The sequence below is a fragment of the Erpetoichthys calabaricus genome, chromosome 18 (assembly GCF_900747795.2).
Source record: "Erpetoichthys calabaricus chromosome 18, fErpCal1.3, whole genome shotgun sequence".
Taxonomy (NCBI): domain Eukaryota; kingdom Metazoa; phylum Chordata; class Cladistia; order Polypteriformes; family Polypteridae; genus Erpetoichthys; species Erpetoichthys calabaricus.
The window spans coordinates 25,059,362-25,086,065 of NC_041411.2; the positions used below are offsets into that span (position 1 = coordinate 25,059,362).

The following is a 26,704-nucleotide window of genomic DNA, read 5'->3' on the forward strand; positions in this document are numbered from 1 at the left end:
AAAAACAGGTGCTCGCCCTTTTCAGTGACTTAAAAAAATAACTTCACTGCATTCTCTGAAGGTTGCGTGTAGGTGACAAAGCAAGACCTGTACTCTCTTACAGAGCAAATGCAAATCAAAATGCTGACATCTGTGTGCCACAGAGGTGGATTGTGAGCATGTCTGGCATCTGACCACTTTTAGCTGCTCTTCACTGTTCAAGAAGGGAAATTTGGCTGTGTGGGTTTAGTTTCCTACGTTTTTGGAAATGTGAAGATGTTCACATGGGCCTCTGAGCTGCAGGGTTTGCATTGTGCTATGTCAGAGAGTTGAAAGCATGCGCCTAACCTTTTACTGCTGACCTTGTTTAACTGTTCAGAAGGCTGCATTAGACTTGTTGTATTGATAACTTTTTCTTGAACATTGCAGGTTAGTGTTGTTGATTTGGTTTTACTTCTCATGAACAGATAAGGGTTTGTCATGAGATGGCAGACATAGTTAATCTAATTAGCAAGATAAGCTTTGCTGTTTTGTTTCACCCTTCTTGTTAGTTGACAAGTAGGTTTGGTACTTGAGTTTGTGTTTGTAACAAGCTGATAGGCCGGTGTGATTTGCTTACCTCTGAGCCATTCTCATGTGTAGGCAGCCATGGTTGGTCCTGATACCTGAGCTATATGTTTCATGAACGGACAGGTAGCTGGTATTACTAACTCTTGGTATCTTCTTGCATCATCTAAACACTAGTGGTCTTTGCTTCCTGTTTAATGCTATTAACACTTCGCCTCCATCAAAGCCACCGGAACTAAAATGTTAACCCTTTAGAGACTACAGTTTGACTCCTAAAATCAGGATTTGACTAAGTCAGTTTGGTGACACTGGAGTTGTTAAGGCACTCCAAAACTGACATCCCAGCCGACAGAGCCTTGGTAGCTGAGACATCTTGTGGCAGACTTCTTACCTGGTACACCCTTCACATTTGGCTTGCAACAAGCAGTAATCCAAAATTTTGACAAAGCCTTTTTACAGTAAATAACATGCCAGCTTTTATTGCCCTTCCCTGGCTGTAATGGGCAGAAATTCATCCCAAGCAAGAAACTAAACCTTTGCAATCTTGTATCCTCCATGTACAGTTCAGAATCTGATTGATTTTCCAGTTATGTTCATTACATTACAGCTGAAGGACATGAGTCAGGGGTGATCCTCTATGTGAGCAAATAAGTACAGTAATACAAAGTAATTGGTAGCAGTGAACTACCAGGAGTCAATTATATTAAACTTAGGCACATTTTGAGACCTTTATTTTTTTATTTTTTTGTGCGTACACAACTTTCCATGCAAACATCAGAATTTATAAACTAAAACCTAATGGGAGAACCTATGTATGTTAACAGCAACTTTGACCCAACTGTGCACAACATTTAAGAGAAGCTGGGAAATGATGACACCATTAATAAAGTTGGGAAATGAAGCCAGATCAGCTAAATGGCAACTCACATACGTAATAAATCAAATAACCGAGATGTTATTACAAACATGCATTGGTGTGACAGACATTTTACACCTCAAAAGTGATAATTATAATGTTCTGCATATTTGCACTAAAGAATTGTTTTGAGTTTTCCTTGGTTTATGTAGCCTACTTGTTGTCACTTCTCAGGTCAGGAATATCCCAGCCTGCTGTCCTGGAAGCCATTAACCGACCAATCTTATTTTTCATTTTGTGTGGGTGTGCACACATACAGTATAACATGACGTTTATTTGCTGACACAATAAGGCAATTTGCAGTGTCTGGTTCTCCTAACATAATTGACCACACTCCTATTGCAGCAAGGGCACCTAGAGAGAATGAAGCTGCTTTTGTTAACCTTAAGCAGTGAAAATCCATTTATGCACAAGTCATCTGTGATGCCAAGATGAGACTGACAAACATTGTGACTTGGTGGCCTGGGTCAACCCAAGATTAATTTATTTTCAGTCAATGTAGTTTTGACAGGCAGATGTGATGGTGATGTTTGTGGTGATTGGCTTATTGGTAAAGAAAGTGGCCCACCCTCAGTTTTTCATTGCAACAGCAATCACATCTTGACAGGTGCAAGGTGATAATAGGTACCCGCACAGACACTGGCATCTCAAAAGGTCAGAGGAGAGACAGAACAATGCATCAGCAGAGGGGCGACCTGATCAGCCAATGAAGGCCTGTAGCTTTGTGATTACGTATGAATGAGGTTCATTGACATGGTCCATGTATGGTTGTTTCAAGGTGGCAACTGGACAGAGCTAGAGAAATGTTCACATACACACGTTTACATTGTTATTTATAAAGGTAAAGTGCATAGAAATGTGTGTCCACCTGGTTTTATAAAATCTAACTTTTTTGTGTACTCATTTTTCTATTGTTCGGCATATTTTCATGCTTGAATCCACTCAAAGTTTTATAAAAGAGACCCCCAGGTCACTAAACCTCAGGAGTCCTTTGAAACAGAAGCAGTCCGGTTTTTGAACTTGTGGCAACAACAAGCCCGTTTATCTAAGGGAAAAGCCATGCTTTTAATGATATCTTTTAAACCCTATTATTTATAGATGGGCTACTTCTGGTACATTCTCGCACTTTGAACTTTCATTGAAAAGACAGGTGGCACCCAAAACAGGCGGTCCCCATGGAGACCACTCATAGAGACCTGTTCTCCATGGGGCAGCCTGTGAGGAAAAGGGGCGAGTCTCTGGTGTAGCGATTTCGTCCTGTCATGTTATGAAGGCAGCCACGAGGCACGTCCTGTGTGAAAGACGCCCCTCCGGCTGATAAAAGAATTCGCTGTTCAGAGTGGGACCCTCGGTGCAGCTCAGAGAGTGTGTCAGTACCTAACTATTAGGAAACGCCTCCATTTTACCTGGTAATGTTTTAAACTTTGGATGGTTAATGGTGTTTATTTATTTATTTGTATAAGTGTCATTCTGTCCTTGTGTATTTTAAAAGTGTAAATGTTCTGTAATGTTTTTTTTTTAATTTGTTACAAATGTACTTGTTGACTGTGGTGTGTCTCATTCAACAGATTACACTATGACTAATTTATCAATGGCAGGATTGCAAGGATTTCAATCTTTTTTTCTGTTTGCTGGGGAGTTTAATTGCAGTCATCTGGTGTTGTCGCCACACTGCCGCGTTTCTTTTATCAGCTGTGATCTTGTTTACTGTTACTCACTTTTTCCAAAAACTTTGTACTAATAGTACTGCTTGTTATTCTTTAGACTTTTATACACATGTCAGTGTTTTCAGGCTTAAGTTAGTAGCAGCAAAGATAACTTTTAGAAGCTGCTTATACAGTCAGTGTGCCTGCTTCTAACTCGAAAGCTGCTTTGTCAGAAAAAAGTAAGCAAACCATTTCATTTCCTTGATATTCTTCTGCCTGCATTAGCAGGTAATTTGTAGTAATATCACTTTTCTGTTTTTTTTAAGACTTTTGTGTTTCATTGTGTCTTTCGATCCGTGTATGTGTGTGTATGTTGTATCTGGTTTGCTTGTTCTCCCTTTTAGTCTCTCTTGGTTTTCTTACAAGTATTGTACTGTTATTTCCAACCTTAAAGATGTGCACATGAGGTTTCTTAGTTCATTTAATATTTACCCTTGTGTGTAGGAGTGAGGAGATGTGCATGAGTGTGTCCTGCGCTGGACTAGCGTCCCCCATCTAGGATTGGTTATTGTGTGCATCCAATACTGTGTGTGTAAACCCTTGCTTAATACACCCTTGAAGATTGGTTGTGTAGTTACTGTTTAGATGGAGCTTTTGCTGACAAAAAGTATAGTCATAGCATGTGTAAGATAAAACAACATAATGAGAGAAACAGCTCAATTTAGATGAGTGTTAGATATGGTTTTCATATGTTTTCTTAAATATTAAGAGTGCCCTAGAATGGATATGAAATAAAAGTAAGGGTGGCCACTCTTCCTTTTTGTTACAGGCCCTGCTCCCTGTCACCCAACGTATGCTAAGGGTCCATTGGCAGTGATGCGCACAGCTTTGGGTGTTTCCATGTTAGAACAGTGCAGAGGAGCTCAGTTAGTTAGCTCTGTAGAACTGAGATATGGTGCTGGATTCATGGAACTTAAAACTACTGCACTGAATTCCCTGTGTCCATTGTTAAATATAAAATGCGCAATTCAATGGTTTAGTTGTGCTGGACAATTGGGTCTGTACAGGTGTGTGTGTGGAGTGTGTTCAGGGTTGGTTCCTTTTGTGGACGCAGTACTGCTGAGTTAGGTTTCTATTCCAATCTGCCCTGAATTGGTGTATTCAGTTTCTGAAATTATTATTATTGTTATTGTTATTATTGATGATGATGATGATGCAGTTCAATTACATTGTTTTTCACATCAGCAGAGTCTCCTTTGTCTTCATTTTTGCAGTGATTGTCCAGCAAAGATTACGAGCCTTACAAAGGGAGCTTTTAGTATACAGAGAGACAGAAGGGGCTCACAATTAGTATCTAATTATGTTGAATTATGACTGTAACCTTTGTGTCACTTGTGATTCATTTGTCATTTGTGTAAACCTGGAGCTTCCAAAGCACAGAGGTTCAAATACACATGCGAACACTAACTTTGGAGTTTTTCTTCGGTTAAATATCTGCAGAAAGTTGTTTAGTTTGACTTTGGAAGTGCATTGTTACAACGTAAGAGTTCACATTAAAATACTGAATGGATAAATATGTGTACATATGTTTTATCATGCCAAAAATGATGATGACATTCAAGCGGATTGCATACTTTTTCATGCTTCTGTATGTATGTATGTATGTATGTGTTGGGATATGAAAGGAAGTAGGAACACTCACTGAAACTTGTCAGTATGTGCATATATACATGTAGTAGTCGTAGTATGTTCAAGGTAAAACAACAAAATGAGAGATCTGCTTAAATGAGAAGCTGATATGGTTTTCATATTTTTTTTTTCTTCTCCACAGCTTGATCTTCAACCACTTGGCAAAGTGATGATGTCAGTCCAGTTTTTCCTTGATGATGCAGGTATGAAAGTCGTTCCTTTTATAAGCAAGAGTTCAGTTACATTATTAAGAGAGCAGCTTGCTTATTCTCGGCTTGTAGATGCAGAGGAAGACAATGTTTCTGGATTTGTTTCTTTATTGTTAGATGAGCTACTGGTTAGGACATTTTCACCAACCCCTTTGCTGTGCAGAATGTTAATTCCTCTGACAAAAGGATAAAGAGCTGCCGTTATAGCTGTCTGCAGTACTCAGGCTCTTATTTCTTTACAAACCTGTTTGTTCAAGTGGCCTTCAGTGATCTCCAACTCTGTTTTTAGCTATATTTTTTTTTCTTGTTCTTTCATATTGTCACTGTTTGTTACAGCTGTCATGTTCAGTGCTTAAGAGGAACTTACACAATATAAAGTGCTTTACCACATTTGTTAAAACAAGAGCCAAGCAGCTACAAAAAATCTTCAAAAGAAACAGATTACTAGAGTAATGTGGTGACCCCTGGTGAAAAATACCTTAGCAGATAGTTGGAGATCTTTTTTTGCAGAGTTGTGTCTTTTACTGTATTCTTATTTTTTTAACTTTCTTATAATCTTTTTCTTTCACAAGTTCTGTTTCACATATGTAGTAAAGAAATAGGAAGAGGATGTTCTCAACTTTGCTAGGCATACAAACCTCAAGATTTTGCTGTCATAAATGCATGCTTGGGTGTTTTGTAAAGGAGATTACCCATATAATAAAAAATATGCTGAAAAAAGTACTGTACAGAAAAAAACATTATCTTTCACCATTATTCGTTCATTTTTTATGTTTTAAGCTCTAAAGACTATAAGATGCTGATCATAAAGTACAACAACAATATTTTACAGTCTTAAATTTGTTTTATTTGGCTGTCTCACACATACAGTCTGGAAATATAATTTTGCACCCTTTTTTTAAAAAGCCTACTATAAAATACAGGCCTCTATGTAAAGCCTATAAAATCCTAGCTAGGCAGAAGGAACAAAGCAGGTTTTATCGAGTTAAACTTGAAATTTATGCACAAAATGACCAGCATGCACTTTTGCTTTTTCCATACGTAGTACAGGAGAAAGCTTTGCAACAGATGTGAAATTTGAACTTTGAGTTCTGATGGGCTTGTATGTTTTAGGCATTCCTGTACAGGACTACTTGCTGCCTTAGAAAGGCACACAGGATAACAGAAGACCTTGGCTGTTCAGTATTGCCATTTTTGATATCTTCTCCCTTCTGACACACGGCTCAATGTCATTAGCAATCACACCAGTCGATTCAGGGATAGATTATGACCGCAGGGTGTAAGGTTGCCGAACATTGAATCATAAGAAGTATAGTAAAATGAAAACTATGTTTTATATATACAGGTATGTATAATATAAAAATATAGAGTGAAAGGTCTTCAAGACTCAGGAACACATGTTGGGGTGCCAAACTGGTTGTCACCTTTTAATCCAACCAGGGAAAATAAAGAAAAAATGGCTGCTAAGGGCTTAAAGGCAACAGAAAAGTTCAAAAATGAAAATAAAGCCATCAGGCTTGACATTTTAGCGTTTTCAGATTGGCAGATAGGAGCTCTGTCCTGTGATGAAAAAAGGAACACCTCCTTCCACTGGTTGTGAGATTTATTAGTGAGGGACCAGAAGGGGCCGAGTCCATTGCCCTCACTGGGCATCTTCACATTGCTGCAGAGGAAATAGAAGAGGAGGTCAGCGCCAGAAACCCCTTTCGACCCGGGTTGAAACATCTTATTTACTGAAGATAATTTCATTTTTTTTTTTAACTGGGAATGATGTTAAAGTTTGAAAAATTATATGAAACAATTGTATGCATTTTCTTTTTTCTACATTGTCCCCATTCATATATTAATAACTTCTACATAATGCATAAATTAAAAGGAGATACGGCTACTGACAGAAATTATACAGAGACGTAGAAAGAGGATATCTCTGAGGACGTGACCTGCTATGAGTGACAAAAAGAAAGGTTTCAGCAGACATCTTCAAGCAGGTTCTTCAGGTTCTAATAACAAATTATAATGCTAACAGCAAAAAAATCCGGCCAACAATCAACTTTCTTTTTAAATTTTTAATGGCATTAAATGGGGAGTTTCAAGGACATAGCTCAGAAGGTATAAATGGAGTTAATGAAATTACAAGTTGAAAAAACTGTTTCCCTTCTGCTATCATTTCAAGTCTACTGTAGGTAACCATTTGTGGTTAAAATGTTTCAAATATAGTTAGTAAAATTAATATTCAGAGTATTTGAAACTTTTTGGAACTTTTCGACTGTTTTTGAAGAATGGGAGAACTTTCCACATAATCAATGAGGAGACCTGACATGACTACTTGGAAATAATGTCTTCCTTCTTCTGCACTGAACAGATGTTTCTATTGTATTTACTTTGGCCAAGTGAAAAATGATGTTGGTTTGGCTGTTTATAAATTTGCAACATAGCACATGCCACCAAAAGGAGGGATCAGAGCAAGGAGAAAGACTTGTGGCCCTCCAGGCCAGAACTGTTTTTCTTTTGCTTGCAAAATGTAAAATCATATGTTTGAAACAGTCTTAATGAATGTTTTAGAAGTACAAAAAGAAGATATTTTTATATGAAGACCTGGAACACAGTAAATGATTGAATGTCTTTACATTGAGCAGTAGATCAATTTTTTTTTTTTACTTTGGGAATAAACTGTAATTTATAGGATTGTGTATATTTTACAGTATGCACTTTGTTCTTTAAAACTAGAATATAAATGGTGATCAAGAATTACTTGTTAATCATGTGGAATCTTGTCTTGGTCATCCTGCATTATATCTTAAAAATGGGTAAGTAACGCTAACGTTTGTATCAATAATGAGATACATAAAAACTCTGCATAAAAATAAATAAATATAAAAGAGACATGGACGTTGATGGAAGTTCCACAAAAAGTTAGAAAGAGGATGTATGAGCGCTTCCTGAAGACATGCCCTGTTATGCAGCAGACATTGCTCTGAGAAGCAGAGGTTCATCAAGTACAATGATGAATTGCGATGCTAACAACAGACAAGTCGGGCCAACCACCAACTTTCTTTTTAAATACTCAATGGCTTATCATTGACTTGGATTAAATTAGAAGTCTGAAGGATGCAGATGAAGTTAATGAAATTAGGTTGGAAAAAGAATCTTAACTGACAAGAGTCCATGCTCTGCCCCATTACACACCACTTCAGCTGAAATCACTGCATGTATTTTTGCTTTTTTGCTTTTAGACACATCAGATCTTTCCATTTATTATTTTAATGTAGTGTTTGCTCTGACCTGCTTTGAAAGGTACTCTGGTTTTTCCCTAGCATCCTTAAAGATGGACATGTCATGTTACTTGGCACCTCTAATTTGGCCCCTGTGTTAGTGCAAGTGTGTGTGCTCGTGTGTATGCCTTGCAGTTGACTGTGGTAAAGTGCATAAGGGGTTTGTGGCAGTGAAGCGTTTTTAAATTAAAATTTGTGTGGTCCTAAAATGAGGAAATAGGCTAATCATGTTTTGCATTTGTTGGCGTGATCGGATAAACCAGTTTCCTCATTGGCACGCCCGTCCTCACTGGGAGTAAAAGGGGTCTGAGTAAATAATCAAGAAAGAAAGAGGAAGGAAAAGATACTGGGAACAGGATCTGCAGGTTTGCCCACTGTCGTGGTGAGGAGGCAGTGCAGTCAGGAAAGCATCACTGGGGGAATGACGTTCCCTGGGTGATCAACCATGCTAAGCAGTTGGAGCATAAGAGATTGTGGGCTCCTAGGTGTCCTGTGGAGGAGTAAGGGAGATGGATCCAGGCTCGGTGTTGGTATCGACGGTTGCCAAAGGATGGTAGTCGAGACGGGACAAGAGCCAAGTGAAGCTTGACTGCAATTGCCGGGAGTCTTAGCCTTTTTGAGTAGACCTGTGTAAGTGAGCGGGGTAAGACAGTGGATGGAATGCTAGCATGTAGAGAGTGAAGATGATCCTGTAAGTGGTTTTATTCCTGATTTTAACTATATGGAAAGATTTTTTTATTGGGTGGTTTTATCATCTCCACTTTACTGTTTTTAGAGGATTATTTATGGAGTGATTTGTTAATGAGATTGCACTACACTATTTATTTACTCTTTTGAAGCACCTATTTCTGTTATGTGTTATGACTATCAATGTCTAGGTTCAGGAAAGGATGATGCCAGCTGCGGGCAACCTGAGCATCGTATGGACTGGCATTTTGTAAGCTGCTGGCATAAACCTGCCTCCATCTGCAGCCTTGAATTGAATAAAGCAGGTTTAGGAATGGCTGACTGAACGACTAATGACATTTTTGTTCCACAGCTTCTGTAGAGTATGCTTTCATGGTTAATTCATTGTCATCTCTCTCCATTTCAAGCAGGAGCTTGAATATTTACTTCAGAGCCAAGTGGGGTTAGACTAGCGTGATGTTTAGATGGATCTGCTTATCGTCAACAGTTAACTTGTGTTCATTTTGAGATGCCAAAGCTATCTGTGCACCTTCTAATCTCAATTTGCTGCAAGCAGAACTTGTCCACGTGCCCCTCATTCAGATGTGCTTTTCTCTTCAGATACTAAGCAGTCTGTGAAAGAAGATGATGGTTTACTTACAATCAACCGGAGACGAGGAGCAATGAAGCAGGCTAAAATTCACTACATCAAGAACCATGAATTTATCGCCACCTTCTTTAGACAACCTACCTTCTGCTCAGTGTGCAAGGAATTTGTTTGGTAAGAGGAAAAAAAAGCATTTGTTGAGGGTTTGACTTCTTTTTTTACCAAGGTCTTCTTCTTTTGTGTTCTTATTTTTTGTCTGTCCATCCATCTCCTAATTGTCTTGAAAACCCTGTTTATTTTCCCTTAGAAATGTGTCTTCTCAGGTTTCTTCTTTGACAGTACTCCATTTTTATCTTTTTTTTCTGCCCCATACAACCAGAGCCCGATTTAGTAGCAAGTTTGTGATGAAAAGGCACCCGAGAGCGAGGTTATCCATGACAGTCCAAGGCCTTGTGGTCTAAGTCATATTCTCTGCAGTATAAGGGCTTAGTCCTGAATTACATTACATGTGTAGCCGTGTCTGGCATTTTTTTTTCCACTGTTGAGCTGTACCATTCTCTAATGGTTTCTGTCTGCTTCCATTTCCAACTATCAGGATTTTAACAAGCAAGCAATTTGCGCCCTTACAGTCACAGCATGCCTATAGTGTGATGTAGGTGATGAAGGGAAACCAGACATCAGACAGAAACAACATTTGCATTGCCAGCAAAGGAACATGATATATATTTTGGTTGTTTTGCATTTACAAGTTGTTCATTCAACTGCTGAGGAAACTTGAACACACTGCGTGTATTTTACAAACCATTTTCCATAGCACCTCACAGCTGAAATGAAATTAGTGGGCAGTGCTAATATTCTGAAAATCTGTATAACTTTTTTTATTTTTATATTGATTTAGGCCCAGATGCATACAGTGAGCAAATAGCACTGATGATTGGGTACTCAGGAACCAAACAAGCAAAGCTGCTTACCTAACCACTAAGTAGAAGCTCACTCCCCACTGCCTTGCAGTTCCAAGTAACAGGACACCCATTTTATGTGGGCTCTCATCATCTGCTGATCACTCACTGCTCGATGTTTACCTTTCTGCAATCAGCGGAATGTTCGAGCTAATTGATGTTACTTCTGGAAGGGCTGCATTTGTCATCTGTCTTTGTATGAAGTGGTCAAAAATAAACTGAACTTTGTATACTGCTCAGCAAACAAATAATACCGACAATGTACATGATGCAAGGAACCAGGTGTTGGCCTGCAGATGTTTAAAAGCATCTGTTACAAGGGGGCGCACATGGCATCACTTTTATAAAGATGACTGCCCACTCCATTTAGTTGGTGCATGAATGTCTTGGTCTAAGTGATGTAGACATCTTAAGTGATGTTTTGTTTATAATTTTAGACATTTCTGCTAGCATCCCAGCATCATTTTCATTGTTGGTATCATTGTTTTTAGTGCTGTATATGTTTGTTCATCACATAGAATCCTGCCATGGATAGCCATGGTTATTGATTATAAATTTGCCACAATATTTTTTGTCTTGGACAAAGTTTCCATATATATAGTATGCAGTATCCACAATATTCACCCCCCCCAAAAAAAAACAGGAATGAAAACCGCATCCATCTTAATCATTTCTTTCACACTTATAGACCATTTCACGGGTTATTAAGCATCATTTTCCTATTTTGCCTACTGACCCTTGTTAGGAATACTTGATTCTTCTCCATTTTCTCACATACAAACCTGTCACCTAGACTTCTAATCCAGTGTTGCTGTCCACCACAAGCTCTTCTACAATTAGATTTGACTTCGTCTTCAATAATATCATAGTGCCTCTTCTGTCTGCCCAGATATGTTCTCATCTTTCTTTTTCCTCCTTTAATCAATTTAGGGGGAGGAATGAGACATATCGAGGCAGTACTGGGTGCAAGGCAGTAAACAGCTATGGCCAAGGTGCCAGTGTATGGCAAGGCTTACTCACATACACACCCTCAGTTAGATTAACAGTGCAGCCCAATTAGAGTCCTGAGTTAGCCTAACGTGCACATCTTTGAATAATCCAGGGAGAGAAAGTTCCTCCAGGAAAACCCCCACAGACATCCAAACAGATTGCTTATTATATTTTCATATAATAATATCCTGTAATCATCATAAGAGAAACAGGGAGACCGCTTCATTTCAGGGAGCATGTCCTGGCTTTTCAGATCAAAGACACTTCCAAAGCTAATACTGCACTTTCATCATGTCTTGGTGTTTAGCCATAGTGCCCTGTTTGTGCTTTGTTACTTACGGCAACCCTCAAAGAAAAAGAAAACAAAACTAAATTTATTATTCACATGTTGCTTCAATGATGAAAAATGATTAACCTTTTCAACCTTGCACTTTTCCCATCTTTCCTGTGTCTTGCCTTCCATTGTTTTAATTGTGTCTTTCTTTGTCTCCCTATTTTTCCTTTATTCTCCATTTCTATATGTCCTTTCTGTACTTCTCTATGGAAGGAAAGGGTCAATACATCATAATTGTTATCTTTATTTTTAGATTTTTGCATGAAATGATATGTCACATATGTTTTTTCCTTCCATGGAATATAGACACAATGATGGCATGTAAACATATTGGCAGTGTCGCCCAAAGAGGCTCTCACTGAAGGCATCCCACTGCTAAGGCCAGCTCCACAGTTGTTCACTTCTGCTGTTAAATTTCACCATGAAACTTTAGCTTTCTGGGGTCCCATGGGGTTAAGTATTTCTGATCAGTATTGTAATATCCTACAAAGTTTAGGTTGCCTTCAAGCTGTATGAGCAACACTGAGGCAATCGCCTAGTCCACTTTTAAAAGGGATCTGATAGCATCAGACATCTTCGAGATCATAACAGGCAGATTCAGCATTTTAATTTACAAAGTTCAGTTAATTTAGATTTACAGTATATGACCTAATATTCTCAAGCTTTCTTAATCAAAGTCAGGGTCCCTAAGGGGCATCAACAGCATCTGACACAAGGCAGGGACCAACCCTGGACAGGACCTCAGGGCCCAGCTGTGCACACCACCACCCTCGCACAAGGCCAGTTTAGATTTGGGAATTAACCTGAGACGCACTTCTCTGGGAGCGTGTGGAAGGCAAACCAGATAACCAGGGGAAAAGGGCAGCAGTCCAGGAGAACATGCCTTCTCCACGCAGACCAGCCGAGGATGCAGAATCAATGAGCAGCACTTACCAATCCTACGCCTTCAGTTAAGATGTTATACTCTTACAGTTAGCAACACAGTAATTTGACTGTTGAGACTTTATCGGCTGTTGATTTAAATTGACTAAACAGTGATTTGGCAGCTGTCTGCCTCTGTGACTTTGTTATTAAGAGTAGAGCTGCTATGTCCCATTCTAACAGCTCTGAGGCAGGTTCTGACCCCGAAGACTAATTGGACCACCCATTGTGTTGGCACACACTGCTTTTGTAGCCCTGTGCAGATGACATATATCACCGTCCTGGTATCTCTTGGTGTCCAAACTCGCTGACAATGTGTATTAAACATGTCATTAGGTATTTGCATGCCAAAGATAATTTCTTCATTTTCTCTTTTGCAGGGGGCTCAATAAACAGGGATACAAGTGCAGACGTGAGTAATCTTTTAAACATTTTCAAAAATCTGCCTTGCTCAGCAGATGTATTTCCTTCTGCTTTATATTTTGCTAGGCTCGTTATGAAAATAACAGATTGTAGTCTTGTTGTGTGGTGGAAAATGCATTGTAAATCATCTTTTCCAAACTAAGATCCTGTATTGATTTTTCCAAATTAAAATTCACATCTCTCAGACAATTGGAGCCCAGGGTTGTATGGGTTCTTTGGGCAGGTAACTTGTCAAAGAGCGCCATTATCTGTGATGGGTGATGTCCAAGTTTACAGAAAGGATCCTGAAATCATTTCTGGCTAAGCCTTCCAGCATTTAGTAGCTTGGTCTTTAAGTGCGGTGTACCTTATTACAACATCATCAGAAAAATCCTGCAATAATGTAAGCAATGTGTTGAGTAAAATTGTGAATATTGAATTCCAATTTAAACTGTGATCTGCTTGCTAAATTGCCACTTTACTGTATGTGTTGTTTTTGAAATAAAGAGTTCTGCAATAGTAGAACAAAAAATGGCATAGCAAGTAGCATTAGCCAGCACCCCACAATCCACAAATTTCACTTTGAAGGAGATGGACTATAAATGGATGGTAGTGTTTAGTCTGTACAGCACTTGCACTTTGCTTCTTGTTTCAGCAATAGAGGATTTGTTGCAAATATTTGTGTCACACGTTTACATTTATCTGCTAAGCAACAAACAAAAGAGGTCAACCCAATCGATTAAACATCAGTTTGAGGACTAATTAAGTGTTACGGGTTAAGGTTACAAAATTGATCACCACAAATGAAGAGCTTCAAACCAAAAAGAACATTACAGTAGTTATAGTCACTAAACCCTGTCAAAGCCATAATCAGTTAGACAGGCAATCTCAGAACAAGAGTCTTCAAATGCTTCTTAAACACATTGAGGGAGTCAGCAGTTTGGGTAGAGGTGGGCCGCTCATTCCACCAACTAGGAGCTGCACATGACCAGAGTCTGGATTGAGATTTGATAACATGCAGAGGTGGCATATCCACCGTTCTTGACCTGAATGGGCAAGTGCAGGATCTCACAAGTGCCCCTGTATACATAGGTGCTGACCCGTCGATTTACTCTGTAGGAAAGCATCAAGGATTTGAAGTTGATATGTGCTGCTACAGGGAGTCGGTGTAGCGACCTGAAAAAGAGGAGTGACAAGTGCCCATCTCAACTAGCTGAACAGACGACATGCCGCTGCATTTTGAATCATCTACTGCAGCTTGGTAGCACATACAGATACTCCTGCAAGTATAAAATTGCAGTAGTCAAGGGTGTGACAAGACCAGTACCTGCACCAGGAGTTGTGTTGCTCTATCAGACATGGCCTGCTCTTGTGGATGTTACACAGAACAAATCTGCAAGAACGAGAGATATTTGCAATGTTGGCTGTGAAGGATAGCTAGTCATTGATCACCACCATGAGGCTGCATAGTGACTTGGTACGTGTTAACAGTAATTAGCCGAGCTGTTGAATAGATGGGCTGGCTGGGATCAAAAGAAGGGCCATTTTGTCAGGTTGAGCTGGGAATGGTGCCTTTTTATCAAGGATAAAATATCAGTGAGACATGCCGGGATGTTAGCTGATACAGTGCGGTCTTCTGGAGGAAATGACTGCTTCATTTGAGCAGCATTGGCCTAGCACTGAGAAACCATGGGACTGGATAATAGGGCCTAGTGATGTGTTATACAGAGAGAAGGAGAGAGGAAAGAAGAGGACCTAGTAAATCCTTGGGGCCACCCCAGTGTTCTTCTAAATCATTCTTGACATCTCTCCTTGCCAGGATACAGAGTAGGATCTGCCTGGGAAGTAGGACCCAAACCACCTCAGGGCAGTCCTAGTGATGCCAAGGTTAAAGAGGGTATCAAGGAGGATCTGATAGTTGACTGTTGTCAGAGGTGGAGGAGAGATCCAGAAGGATGAGGATAGATGATTTGTTGGTAGCTCTAGCTTTACCTCACTGGAATGGCCTTTTTTGAAGCCTGACTGGTTAGGATCAAACAGTTTGTTCTATTGAATGAAAGAAGAGACTTGGGTAGAGACAGTACATTCAAGTGTGTTGGATAGAAAGGGGGGAAGGGAGATAAATCAGTAGTTGCATACCTGAGATAGGTTGAGAGTGGGCTTCTTGAAGAGATGTGTTATTAGGGCCTGTTTAAACAATGTGGGAAAAGAGCCTGTACTGACCAAGGTGTTGATAGTGTGTGTAACTACAGAAATGAGTAAGGGTGAGGGAGGTGTGAGGAGATTGTCAAGTGGGCAGATGGTGGGGTGATTAGAGAGGAGGAGGAGTGGAGGATGTTGTGTTCGTGAGGGAGGACCACACATTTTATTTGTGTGAAATTAACAAGTGCATTGCAGTCTTTGTACATTTCAGTGGTAGCACATCCATGCCGTAGTTACCTTCATACAACTGTTGATTGTTTTACTGTGTCACCATATCCTGGGCACACAGTGCTGCTGTCGACTCACATATTTTACAACGGGCTACTTTGATTTTAGTTCACTGAAAATAAACCCATGATTGATTTTTGTGTCTTTGTGTTTGTACAGTAAAACACATCTATTTAGTATGTAACATTAAACCAGTTAAAATTAAACCAATTGGTTTGAATCATTTGAATTATAATTAATAAAAAAAATGAGTTTCACACCTGCAAAGCTGAATGTTGGCTTTTATTTATTTGTTTAGAGTGTAATGCAGCTATCCACAAGAAATGCATAGACAAAATAATTGGACGTTGCACAGGGACTGCAGCCAATAGCAGGGACACCATGGTAAGTACAGATCACATTTAAAGCCTGGCTACATTATAACCATGAAAAATGTGTGCACAGTAGTGTAGAAACAATTTCAGTCTCCAGGTCATTCACCAAACTTTGTGGTGTGGGCTGACTTGCACCTAACACTTGAGAAGCCAAGACCCTAGACCACAACCTTTACTTTACAGTGATGCCCAGTCCTAGTTACAAGTGAAGCATAAGCGGATTAAGTGAATTACTCAGTCGCACAGTGAGTCAGGAGGGGAGAACTGAGCTTGCATCTTTGTAGTGTAGTTGCCACAATGCCTAATGGGTCATTCTTTTAATGGTGGAACATGCCTGGTCCTGTGTTTAGATTTCTTTCCATTACGTATGATATTGGTGTAAGGGTGCAGTTGTAGCTTTGTAAACCTGTAACCACACTTATGTGGTCCTAATTTCAGACATGCAGAACTAAAGTGGCACAGTGGTAGTGCTGCTGCTTTGCAGTAAGGAGACTATGGAAGATTGTGGGTTCGCTTCCCGGTTCCTCCCTTTGTGGATAGCGCTTTGAGTACTGACAAAAGCGCTATATAAATGTAGTGAATTATTATTATTAAAGAATGATTCTTCGCAATTACTTATTAATTCCTGGGTGGCACAGATTTGTGGAGTGTGCATTTTCCCCACTCGCTCATATACTCCAGTTTTCTTTCTGTATTCTAAATACACTATATAACCAAAAGCAGGTGGACCTACCTCCAAAATACTGAATTCAGTTGTTTCAGTCACACCCATTAACATAGCCATTCAATCTCCATTGACAAACATTGGCAGTAGAATGGGTCACTGCTAGAGGATGCTATCTTTGCCTGAAATCAGTACGTGAAATTTTCTGCTCTGCTAGGTCTGTCCTGGTCACCTGTAAGTGCTATTATTTTGAAATGGAAATGACGAGGAACTATAACATTACAGCCATGAAGTATTAATGTGGCAAACTCGTGGAGTATTGGCCTCTGAATGCTTAAACACATAGCATGTAAAAAAAATCACCTGTCATCAGTTGCATCATTCACAACATAGTTCCAAACTTACTCTGGAAGCAACATCAGTATAAGAACTGGAATCAGGAGCTACATGAAATAGGTTTCCGTGACTGAGTAGCTGCACACAAGCCTAAGATCAATGCCAAGCAACGGCTGCAGTGGTGTAAAAGCAGTGGAAACGTGTTGTCTGGAGTGATAAATCATGTTTCACTATCTGGCAGTCTAATGGAGAGATCTGGGCTTGTCGGATGCCTTCCGGACCGTGTAGTACCTTCTGTCAGATTTGGTGGTGAATTGATAATGGTCGGTGGCTGTTTTTCAGGGTTTGGTTCAAGTAAATGGTTGAATTAATGCTATAGCACACAAAGACATTTTAGACAATTGTGCACTTCCAACTTTGTGGCAGAAGTTTGGGAAAGAACTCATTCTGTGCCAACATGACTGTGCCCCTGGGCACAGGTCCAAAAAAGACATGGAGGACCTCAATTGGCCTGCAAAAAGCTCTGACCTCAACCCTATTGAACACCTTTGGGATGAATTGGAACACTGACTGTGAGCCTGGTCTTTTCATTCCAGCTTCAGTACCTGATCCCACAAATGCTCCTTTGGCTGAATGGGCACACATTCCTACAGATACCCTCCAAAACTCTGTGGAAAACTATTACAAGAGTGAAGGCTTTTTAAAGATGCAAAAGAGCTGTGTGTATTGGCTCTATATTAATGGCCATGGTTTTGGAATGGGATGTCCAACGAGCTCATATAGGTGCGATGATTTGTTGTCTACACACTTTTGGCCATGTAGTGTACATACGTTTTGATTGATGACTCTAATTTGGCATTATTAAGTGTGTGTACTCTGTGATTGACCTGCGCCCTGTTAGTTCTTGCCTTGTTCCCTATGACCCTGACTGGTTTAAGATGGTTCACAATTGGATGGATTACTCACTCCAAGTGCATAAACTGATGGTCAGGCTGGCTAATCCTGATTTCCAATTGCTAGATTACTTTTTAAATTTGGCCAGATTTATTTCCTGGATGCTAAACCTTCAATTTCTGGGTGTTCATTATGCCTTGAATCTTGCTCTTGTGCGGTGACACTCTGTCTCTACAGCACACCTATAGGAGACCTTTTAGTTAGCTTTTTTTTTTTTTGGCCATATCTCGTGTGTCAGTAGCTGATAAGACACTTCATCTTCCTGGTATTCCTGACACAACAGGGACTGTTGGCTTATGGCGTGTTTTTTTTCTGCTTAGTTCCAGAAGGAACGATTCAAAATTGACATGCCTCACCGGTTCAAGGTGAACAACTACATGAGCCCAACTTTCTGTGACCACTGTGGTAGCCTTCTATGGGGGCTGGTCAAGCAGGGACTGAAATGTGAAGGTAAGTACGAAGTCCTTTAATAGATAATGGCATATGCTTTAAAATCAACACTTGCTTTATTTCATTAAGAAGCCTACCGAGACTCTGGACAGACGAGTGTAAGGCTCTCCAGGACAGCAGAAGGATGAAATGGTGATACTGTGGGCAGAGAGGAACTTTTATATTGAGTCAGTGTCTTTGTCAGAGAGGCCATTTATATAATTAAGCATTTCCACAGCACTGCCATGCATTGTGTACTACTATATATGGGAATTTGTCAGTTTTACCTTGCTAAACAGAGACTTTGTGTTGCGCACGGAACACACATGAGTCAAATCATGTCTGTCACCAATGGGTGCCAACAGGTTTTATTCCTAATTTGTTTTATAGCAGCTTCATTTAGTGCTAAATACAGAAGGAACTCAAGTAGGATTCACAAGCAGTTCCAGCGTAGTGCACGCTCTGCACTACCCTAATTATTTACACTTGGAAGAACTAGTGGTTCAAAATGTATAAAGCTTGTTTCACGTTGATCTTTTTACCTGACTTGGTATTCTTCTCTGAGTCCATTAGCTGTGTGCTGATTATTATTGATGCTTTGCATATGCCTGATCACATGACTGGCGATGTTTCTTCTGTTTAGAGTGTGCAATGAATGTGCACCACAAGTGTCAGACAAAAGTGGCTAACCTCTGTGGCATCAACCAGAAGCTCCTGGCAGAGGCTCTCACTCAAGTCAGCCAGGTAATGTTAACTTTGCTCTCATTCCTGCAGAGCTGGGCTCACCTACTTTATGTATTAGTCCATTTAATATGCTACCAAATTGTTCTCTAAACATCCTTAGCTCAGGATTGCCATTGATTTGTGTTCTGGAACCAGTCATAAATTTCTGCTGCTTCTGTTCATGTGTTATGGAGCCCTCGGGAAGCATCCCCTTGATCTAATGCAGTGAAGACCAAAAGGCCTAAAGGCTGTTCAATGTTCCTATAGGCACTATAAACTCTGAATCTGTTTCCTCCAAATTTACCTTCTCATGGTCTTTGAATCATTTTTTTCTGATAGGTTTCTCTTTCTTTCTTTTCCATTTCATTTTAGAAGCATGTTACAATGGTAAGCTCATTATTAAATCTCTCCAGTTGCTTTGCTAAAGCACATGTGTCTGTCTGGTCAGCATCTGGCACGGCTTTCATAAAAATAGCTTTATGACTCCAGACAGCTTAAAGGATGAGTCTGGTATTTTTGAAGTTGAAGTTATTTCTTCAAAATTGTGGTTTATGATCATTTGCCACATGATATTGTATTCTAAAGTGAAGCATATTTTATGCATTTTAAAAATAACTATTCCACTACTGTTTTTTTTTAATGGAGCATTGCTAAAAAAAAACAAAAAAAAAAGCCTTAAACTTGACATAATATGTCCACTTTCAAATAGCAAAGGTTTCGATTCAAGAAAATGTGCCTCCCGCTTTTCTGAGTCATACTTATGACAACAAAAATGAATTGATAATAATTAGTTTTACCACAGATTCTTTGGATTATTTTTTCAAGGTAAGGATGCATTTCTTGCTTGCCTCTCTGCTCGCAGTGGATGCCGTAAGTGAAGTTATTCCCCTCCCCACCCTCACTAAGCTATACTCTGCTTATTACGCTACTTTTGCTTTTCCAATTCTGTCTCGTCAGTGGTTATGTTTTGCCATGGCTTGAAACAGACAGATGTGTGCTCACATCATGCCTGTTTTTTTCGTATTATATTCTGCATTGTTATTTTAAATAGCCGAAGGAACTAAATTCACACCGAGTGACTGTGTGGTGGTAAAGAGTGCAAATAAGGGTTCCATTGCACTTTATTCAAACAACAATAAATCTGAACTGATTACACTGCATTGTATTTTTAATTAAAGCCTTATATTTCTGAAAAGCCAAGCCTCCTGCATCTTATTCTGTGTGCACACATAATGAAAAAAAAAAGAAAATGAAAAGGGCGGCACGTGTGATTAGATTGAAGTGCCACAAAACAATTGTCACATTTTTTTTAATGCACAATGATTGGCTGTTGCTGAGGATATGGTAATAATGGTAATATATGGTAATGCAGACCCTCCCGCTGTAAGGCAGGAATGACAGCTCTGCACTGCCACTCTGCATGTGCTAAAACATCTGTGCTACTCTTACTAAACTTCAACCTTATAATTCTTAGATGAATTGGCATTGCTAAACTGGCCCTTGTGTGTGTGTGTTTACCCTGTGATGGACTGGCGCTGTGTCCAGGGATTGTTCCCAAGCATCCCTGATGCTTGCTGGAATAGGCACCTGCTGCCCTGCGAACCTGCCTTGGATAAGTGGGTTAGGAAGATGAATGGATGGAAGTACACCTAAAACGTCTGTTCAGTTCTTGTCACGGGATTGCATGCTATGAGCATGCTCAATATTTTCTCTCAACGAAGCCTGCGTGTGCATTATTTATCCAGTGGGCAGTAGGCAATATCTTTGCGAAATTACAAAATAATTTTCCGTATAGTGAAAGAATAATCATCACCGTGACTTTTATCAATTACTAGACAAAGAGCCCGTTTCGACAACGTAAGATGAAACGGGCACGAGTTTGTGTCAGCAGTGTATGAAGAACAAATGATAAGTAACGAAGAAGTTGTTTTGTAATGATTGTAGTCTGCTTTACTCATTACTGTACAGGCTTGTACTGTTAGTTGATGAATTTTCCAGGCCTATAGTATAATATTGAATGATGAATGTTCCAGTCGGGCGGCACGGTGGCGCAGTGGTAGCGCTGCTGCCTCGCAGTTAGGAGACCCGGGTTCGCTTCCCGGGTCCACCCAGCGTGGAGTTTGCATGTTCTCCCCGTGTCTGCGTGGGTTTCCTCCGGGCGCTCCGGTTTCCTCCCACAGTCCAAAGACATGCAGGTTAGGTGGATTGGCGATTCTAAATTGGCCCTAGTGTGTGCTTGGTGTGTGGGTGTGTTTGTGTGTATCCTGCGGTGGGTTGGCACCCTGCCCGGGATTGGTTCCCTGCCTTGTGCCCTGTGTTGGCTGGGATTGGCTCCAGCAGACCCCCGTGACCCTGTGTTCGGATTCAGCGGGTTGGAAAAATGGATGGATGGATGTTCCAGTACAATATGGAATAGTAATAAGTATAAGCACCACAAACCTGATATAGGTGTATTGAGTGAATGCGTAATTGAATCAGAATGCATAATTAGGCCTCAAGCTGTAGTCGAAATCGCCTTTCGGGCCTCTAGAGCTTTAATCGAAGTCGCCTTTCTCTTTGTATTTTTGCGGCCGTAAATCCGCTGCCTGCCGCGATGTTGGGGTTGGATGTCGGTCTCGTAAGGTTTTTCGGGCAGCTGCGCAGAAGGCGACTGCGCATTTGGCTTCAGACGTGCTCAGAAGGCGACTGCGCATTCGGCTTCAGACGGGCGTGAGTGAGTGAGTGAGTGAGTGAGGAGGCAGGTGAATTATGTATTAAGATTATTGTCTACCTCAGAATATGGAAAAAATTATCCGCTGTGGCAACCCCTGATGGGAGTAGCCAAAAGAAGAAGAAGAAAGAAGATTGTCTACTTCAGAAACTTCAATGCCCATCTGGACATCAACATTTAAAATGTCAATAATCGCGTTTAGTGATGAGATGTACACACCTGGCCGTGAGGGGTGCTGTGGAGGTAGATGAGCTGCATAATGAAGAGTACAGCATGTATGCTGTTAAAATGGCGGAATCTCACAGAAATGTTTTACTCTTTTTCCTTTTTTTTTTTTTAAAACAAAATTGATATGCTGTTTTTCAGCATGTGTAATCTCAAAATGCAGGTTTATACTCAATTACATTTTTGGCTTGAAAAATGGATGTATTTGGTAAGTTTTAGGGCATTTTATTCTCAATAGAACCCCAATACCCATAAGCTCCATCATAAAACACAAGAGTGGGCTTTTTATTTTTAAAAATGTATAAAATATGATTCACTTTAGAATGTAGTTTCATATGATAAATGAATATATACTATGATGAAGAAATAACTTTGACTTCAGAAATATGGAACCTATCCTTTAACAGAATCAATTTTCTTTTAAAACATGCAGAAATCCACAAGAAAGTCTGATCCAAACCTTGCAGATGGTCCTCAATTTGCTATCTATGAGGAGTTCAGCAAGGGGTCTGGCATACCAGCACTTGACTCAACTGGTAAGAGACTCCACTTTCTTAAGTTGCTCGTAATATGCACAGTTGAAAGTAGTTTTTGTGAACCATTTAGTAATTCTGCATGAGTCAGAATAAAAATGTTGACTGATCTTCATAATAGACACAATCTGCTTAAATGAATAACACACAAACAGTTGGACGCCTTTTTTGTCAGTGCTGAACACAATATTTAAACCTTTGTAGTTCAAGCTAGAAAAACTATGTGAACCAGTAGACCAACGACTGCTCCCAAAGCTCACTGGAGTTTGTCCTCCAATCAATTGGATACAATTGAGGGTGTGGCTTGGAGGTACGCTGTCTTATAAAAAGGAACACAAAGTTAGATTACTGACAGTCTTATTTTTTTGAGAAAAATGCGTTTACAATATATGAGCTATGAAATATCAGAGGTCCTCAGAAGAAGAAGAATTGTAAAGATACATAAAGCTGGGGACAGGCTAGGAAAGCACTTTTAAAAGCCAGGATGTTCATTGGTCCAGAAGAAGACAAATTATCTACAAATGGAGGAAATTCAGTAGGGTTGCTATACTCCCGTGGGCTGGGCGTTCTGTAACGATCATGGCAAGAGTGCAGTATAGAGAAGGTGGACAAGAACCTTGGGTTTAACAGCATAGGACCTGCAGCAATCTCTTAAAGTTGCCTTGTGTCCAGTATAAGTAAATAAAAGAATAGGAATGGTGTTCGTGGAAGGACACCACATAGAAATTCCCCACTGCAGCATGTGTCAGGTTTGCAAAGATTACCTGGATGATTTACATTGCTTCTGGAACAAACTTTTATGGATAGATTAGACAAAAGGAAATTTTTTTGGAAAAAACACACAGTGCTATGTTTGGAGGAAAAATATGCAGTGTACACCACCACCAAAACCTCATCGATCATCAAGGATAGAGCATCTTGATTTTGTGTTGCTTTGCTGCCTTAAGGCCTACACACCCTGACATCAAAGAGGGAACAATAAATTTAAAATTGTACAGGAGAATGACACGGTAGCAGTCGTGTCACCTGAAGCTTAATAGAATTTGGATGATAAAACAAGATAATGACCTAAATCAACAAGAAAGGGGTTTTAAAGTTAGAAAATGTATGTCCTGAAATGGCCAACTCGGAGTCCAGACCTCAACCCAATTGAGATGCTGTCACATGATCTGCAGAGAGCTGCTCATACAAGGAATCCCAGAACTATCAGTAAAATTAATATTTTTTAAGGTGAAATGGTCTCAAGTTACTCCTAACCACTGGCCTAATCAGCAGTTACAGAAAATGTTTGGTGGAGGTAGTTGTAGCTATAGGAAGTTCTGCTGATCATGTAACACTTTTTACAGCCTGAAATGTGAATGTTTGAGCAATAAATTCTGTATTGACAAGAAGTACAATTCTTTGTGTTTGTCTATTATTGTGACTTAATTGAATGAGTAACTAATGTAGAAATCCAAGTAATTCCAAACGATTCACAAACTTTTTCTTGAAACTGTAAGAAATTCTGTTACTTTTGAATTATATCTTCAAAAAATGGCATGAATGAAAAAGAAGTTGATAAAGAATCTGAATCTATGAATAAGACATTTAAAATACAATTTAAACTTATACAGCAAAAAAGAAGCTATTTAACCAGATATTACCACAGAGTGCTGCTTTGAAGAAAGGGGGCTGCTTCCTAGTGTTGCAGTGCAGAAGCAAGATGTAAAAGAGTATGTGTAGTTTCAAGTCCCTCGGGCAAAGCTCAAACATCCAGAAGTGGGCATCAGAGATGAGGAAATCCTTGTAATGCTCTGACTTGGTTTTCTTGCTAATGATGTCTTGTTCTTCTTCAAACAGCAGACAGCTCTCCATATGACAAGCTGTGGGACAGCAGCGCTCCAAAACCTCAGCCTCGCATCACCAGTCACCACCAGCTGACTATAGACAACTTTACTTTCCACAAGGTCCTGGGTAAAGGCAGCTTTGGCAAGGTATGTTTTTTAGCTGGCCAGGCAAAAATGGTCGTGCAGTTGAAAGTAACCTGTCAAAATGTGGTATCTGAGAGCTGCTGTTGTGTATCCATTAAGCTATAGGAGGTGTAGGATTCATAGATGGAGTCTCTGTGCTACCTTTCAGGTTTATTTTATGTGCAATTTTATCCTGTTTTTAAAATGTTTCACCGTTTAACCTCCCTCTCCAGGTGATGCTGGCAGAACTTAAAGGAAAGGGGGAATACTTTGCTGTCAAAGCCTTAAAGAAAGATGTGGTACTGATGGACGATGATGTGGAGTGTACTATGGTTGAGAAGCGTGTCCTAGCTCTGGCTTGGGACAATCCATTCCTAACTCACCTCTACTGCACCTTTCAGTCTAAGGTATTGTTCATCCAGGAAAATTAAAAAGGAGAGGGGAATGAATTTAAGGAAAGGTACCAAACTGCAAAGGTCATTGGTGGACTGGCAGTGTAGTGGCCAGCAATTAATAAAGCTGTGTAGAGTCCCACAGTAGAAGTGAGGCTTACTAGATGGGACAGAATTTAGCAGAATTTGCTGAAGTCTATTACAAGTTATAGCTAAAGCAATTGTAATCGTTTTGAAGATCACCTATTCATTTCACCTTTCTTCTTAAAAACAACACTATAAATGTTGAGAACAGGCCTGCTGAGTTCAGTAAATTAATGAGCCGCCTCTAAGCAGACCTTAAAATTGTTACTGATTACCTGCAATGGAAATAAGAACTGATCATTGGAGCGATAAGTTTCCTTAAACCACATGCCTGATCTTTCTGTGACTGGGAGGGCATCTCATGGATATTCACCAAGGTGCAAGATCCATGCGACAATACTGATTTGGCATCCACAAAGAGGTTAAGGATGGAAGCTGCTTCAGCAGCACTAAGCACAACACTGAACGTGACACACACACATTAAACCAGGCCAAGGTAAAGTTCACGGTCAACCTAATTGGCTTATCTCTGGGATATAGGTGGAAACTAGACTTTCCAGAGGAAAAACCCACACAGACTTAGGGTTTGCACATAAAAAATGTCTGTTATGGATATTGAACCATATACAGTACCACTGTGTGCAGGGCAGGGTAGGCTTCACTAACCTGATCTTTAAAGTCTCCTCGAGTATCTTCTATCGTCTTAGGAGAAGCAGTGCTGACCCCTGTGCCAATATGCCACTTAAGTACTTCACTTAAAGAAAGGCTTTGAGCTGTGATTAAGTAAGAGGGCATAATGAAAACTAACAGCTACAGCACCTCTCGGAGGAGACTGGAAGTGCTTGCCCATGCATAGTGGCTGCCTAACCCTAACCATCAAATCTTTCCTCCATACAATGTAGCCCAATGTGTATTCCTTTTAAAAATGATCCTGTCCACTTATGAGGATTACTGTTCAATAATTCAGTCCCTGTGTTTGTTCTGCATTATGGCTTTAACAAAAAACAACTTCTAGCTGGCTGTCACTTTTGTCTTCCAGGCACACCTCTTCTTTGTCATGGAGTACCTGAATGGTGGAGACTTGATGTTTCACATACAAGAAAAGGGACGCTTTGACCTTTACAGAGCCACGTAAGTGTGCCCACCTTCAGCTTCACGGAAATGTTCAGGCATTGGCTATGAAGCGTACAGAAAAAAATCCACAGTCTAAGTGAAATTTTAGTGAAATTCAAAGAAAAAAAAATGTTAACGCAAATTTAAGAGAAATAATGATAAAACACACACACAAAAGAAAACTTCTTGTCTATGATGTTTTTGTTTACAGCTTACAAATCTTGGTTACATTTGTTTAAATTTCTATACATTATCATTTACAGTGCCTATAGGAAATCATTATACCCCCTCAAAATCCTTACCTTTGGCCACAGTAAACCTTGAAAATAATAAAAAAAACCTACTATAACAATTTACAGCTGTATTTACACATTATAACAATTACCAACAAAGTTAAATAACATTTTAAAAAATCTTGAAGAGATTGTTCAAATTTATTTATTTTTTGGATAAGTGATCAGCTGTAGAGTAACCATTATCAACTTGCTTAGCTACAACCAATCTTCAGATCACACATCAGGCTGATTGACCCTCACCTTGACATCAATTCTAGTGGTTCTGATTACTTCAGATTAAATCTGACTGTTCTTTGAAGATTCCACTACTTGCACCACAGTTGGAAAGGTGCTTG

The 26,704-nt window shown here is 39.8% G+C and overlaps 1 protein-coding gene across 2 annotated transcripts in view; it reads left to right on the plus strand.

The window, feature by feature from the left end:
- The window catches only part of LOC114669240 (protein kinase C delta type-like), a 93,089-nt gene that overhangs the window by 59,568 nt on the left and 6,817 nt on the right, over positions 1 to 26,704 (plus strand). Inside the window, exons 4-13 of one of the 2 annotated variants that reach the window (XM_028825440.2) lie at positions 4,940 to 5,000; positions 9,566 to 9,725; positions 13,136 to 13,167; positions 15,886 to 15,971; positions 18,236 to 18,365; positions 18,988 to 19,088; positions 22,436 to 22,538; positions 24,375 to 24,508; positions 24,718 to 24,891; positions 26,000 to 26,091. In XM_028825440.2, coding sequence (XP_028681273.1) covers positions 4,940 to 5,000; positions 9,566 to 9,725; positions 13,136 to 13,167; positions 15,886 to 15,971; positions 18,236 to 18,365; positions 18,988 to 19,088; positions 22,436 to 22,538; positions 24,375 to 24,508; positions 24,718 to 24,891; positions 26,000 to 26,091 — 1,073 coding nt within the window. The remainder of the gene's footprint in view (positions 1 to 4,939; positions 5,001 to 9,565; positions 9,726 to 13,135; positions 13,168 to 15,885; positions 15,972 to 18,235; positions 18,366 to 18,987; positions 19,089 to 22,435; positions 22,539 to 24,374; positions 24,509 to 24,717; positions 24,892 to 25,999; positions 26,092 to 26,704) is intronic. The other variant, XM_028825441.2, reaches the window with a different exon arrangement.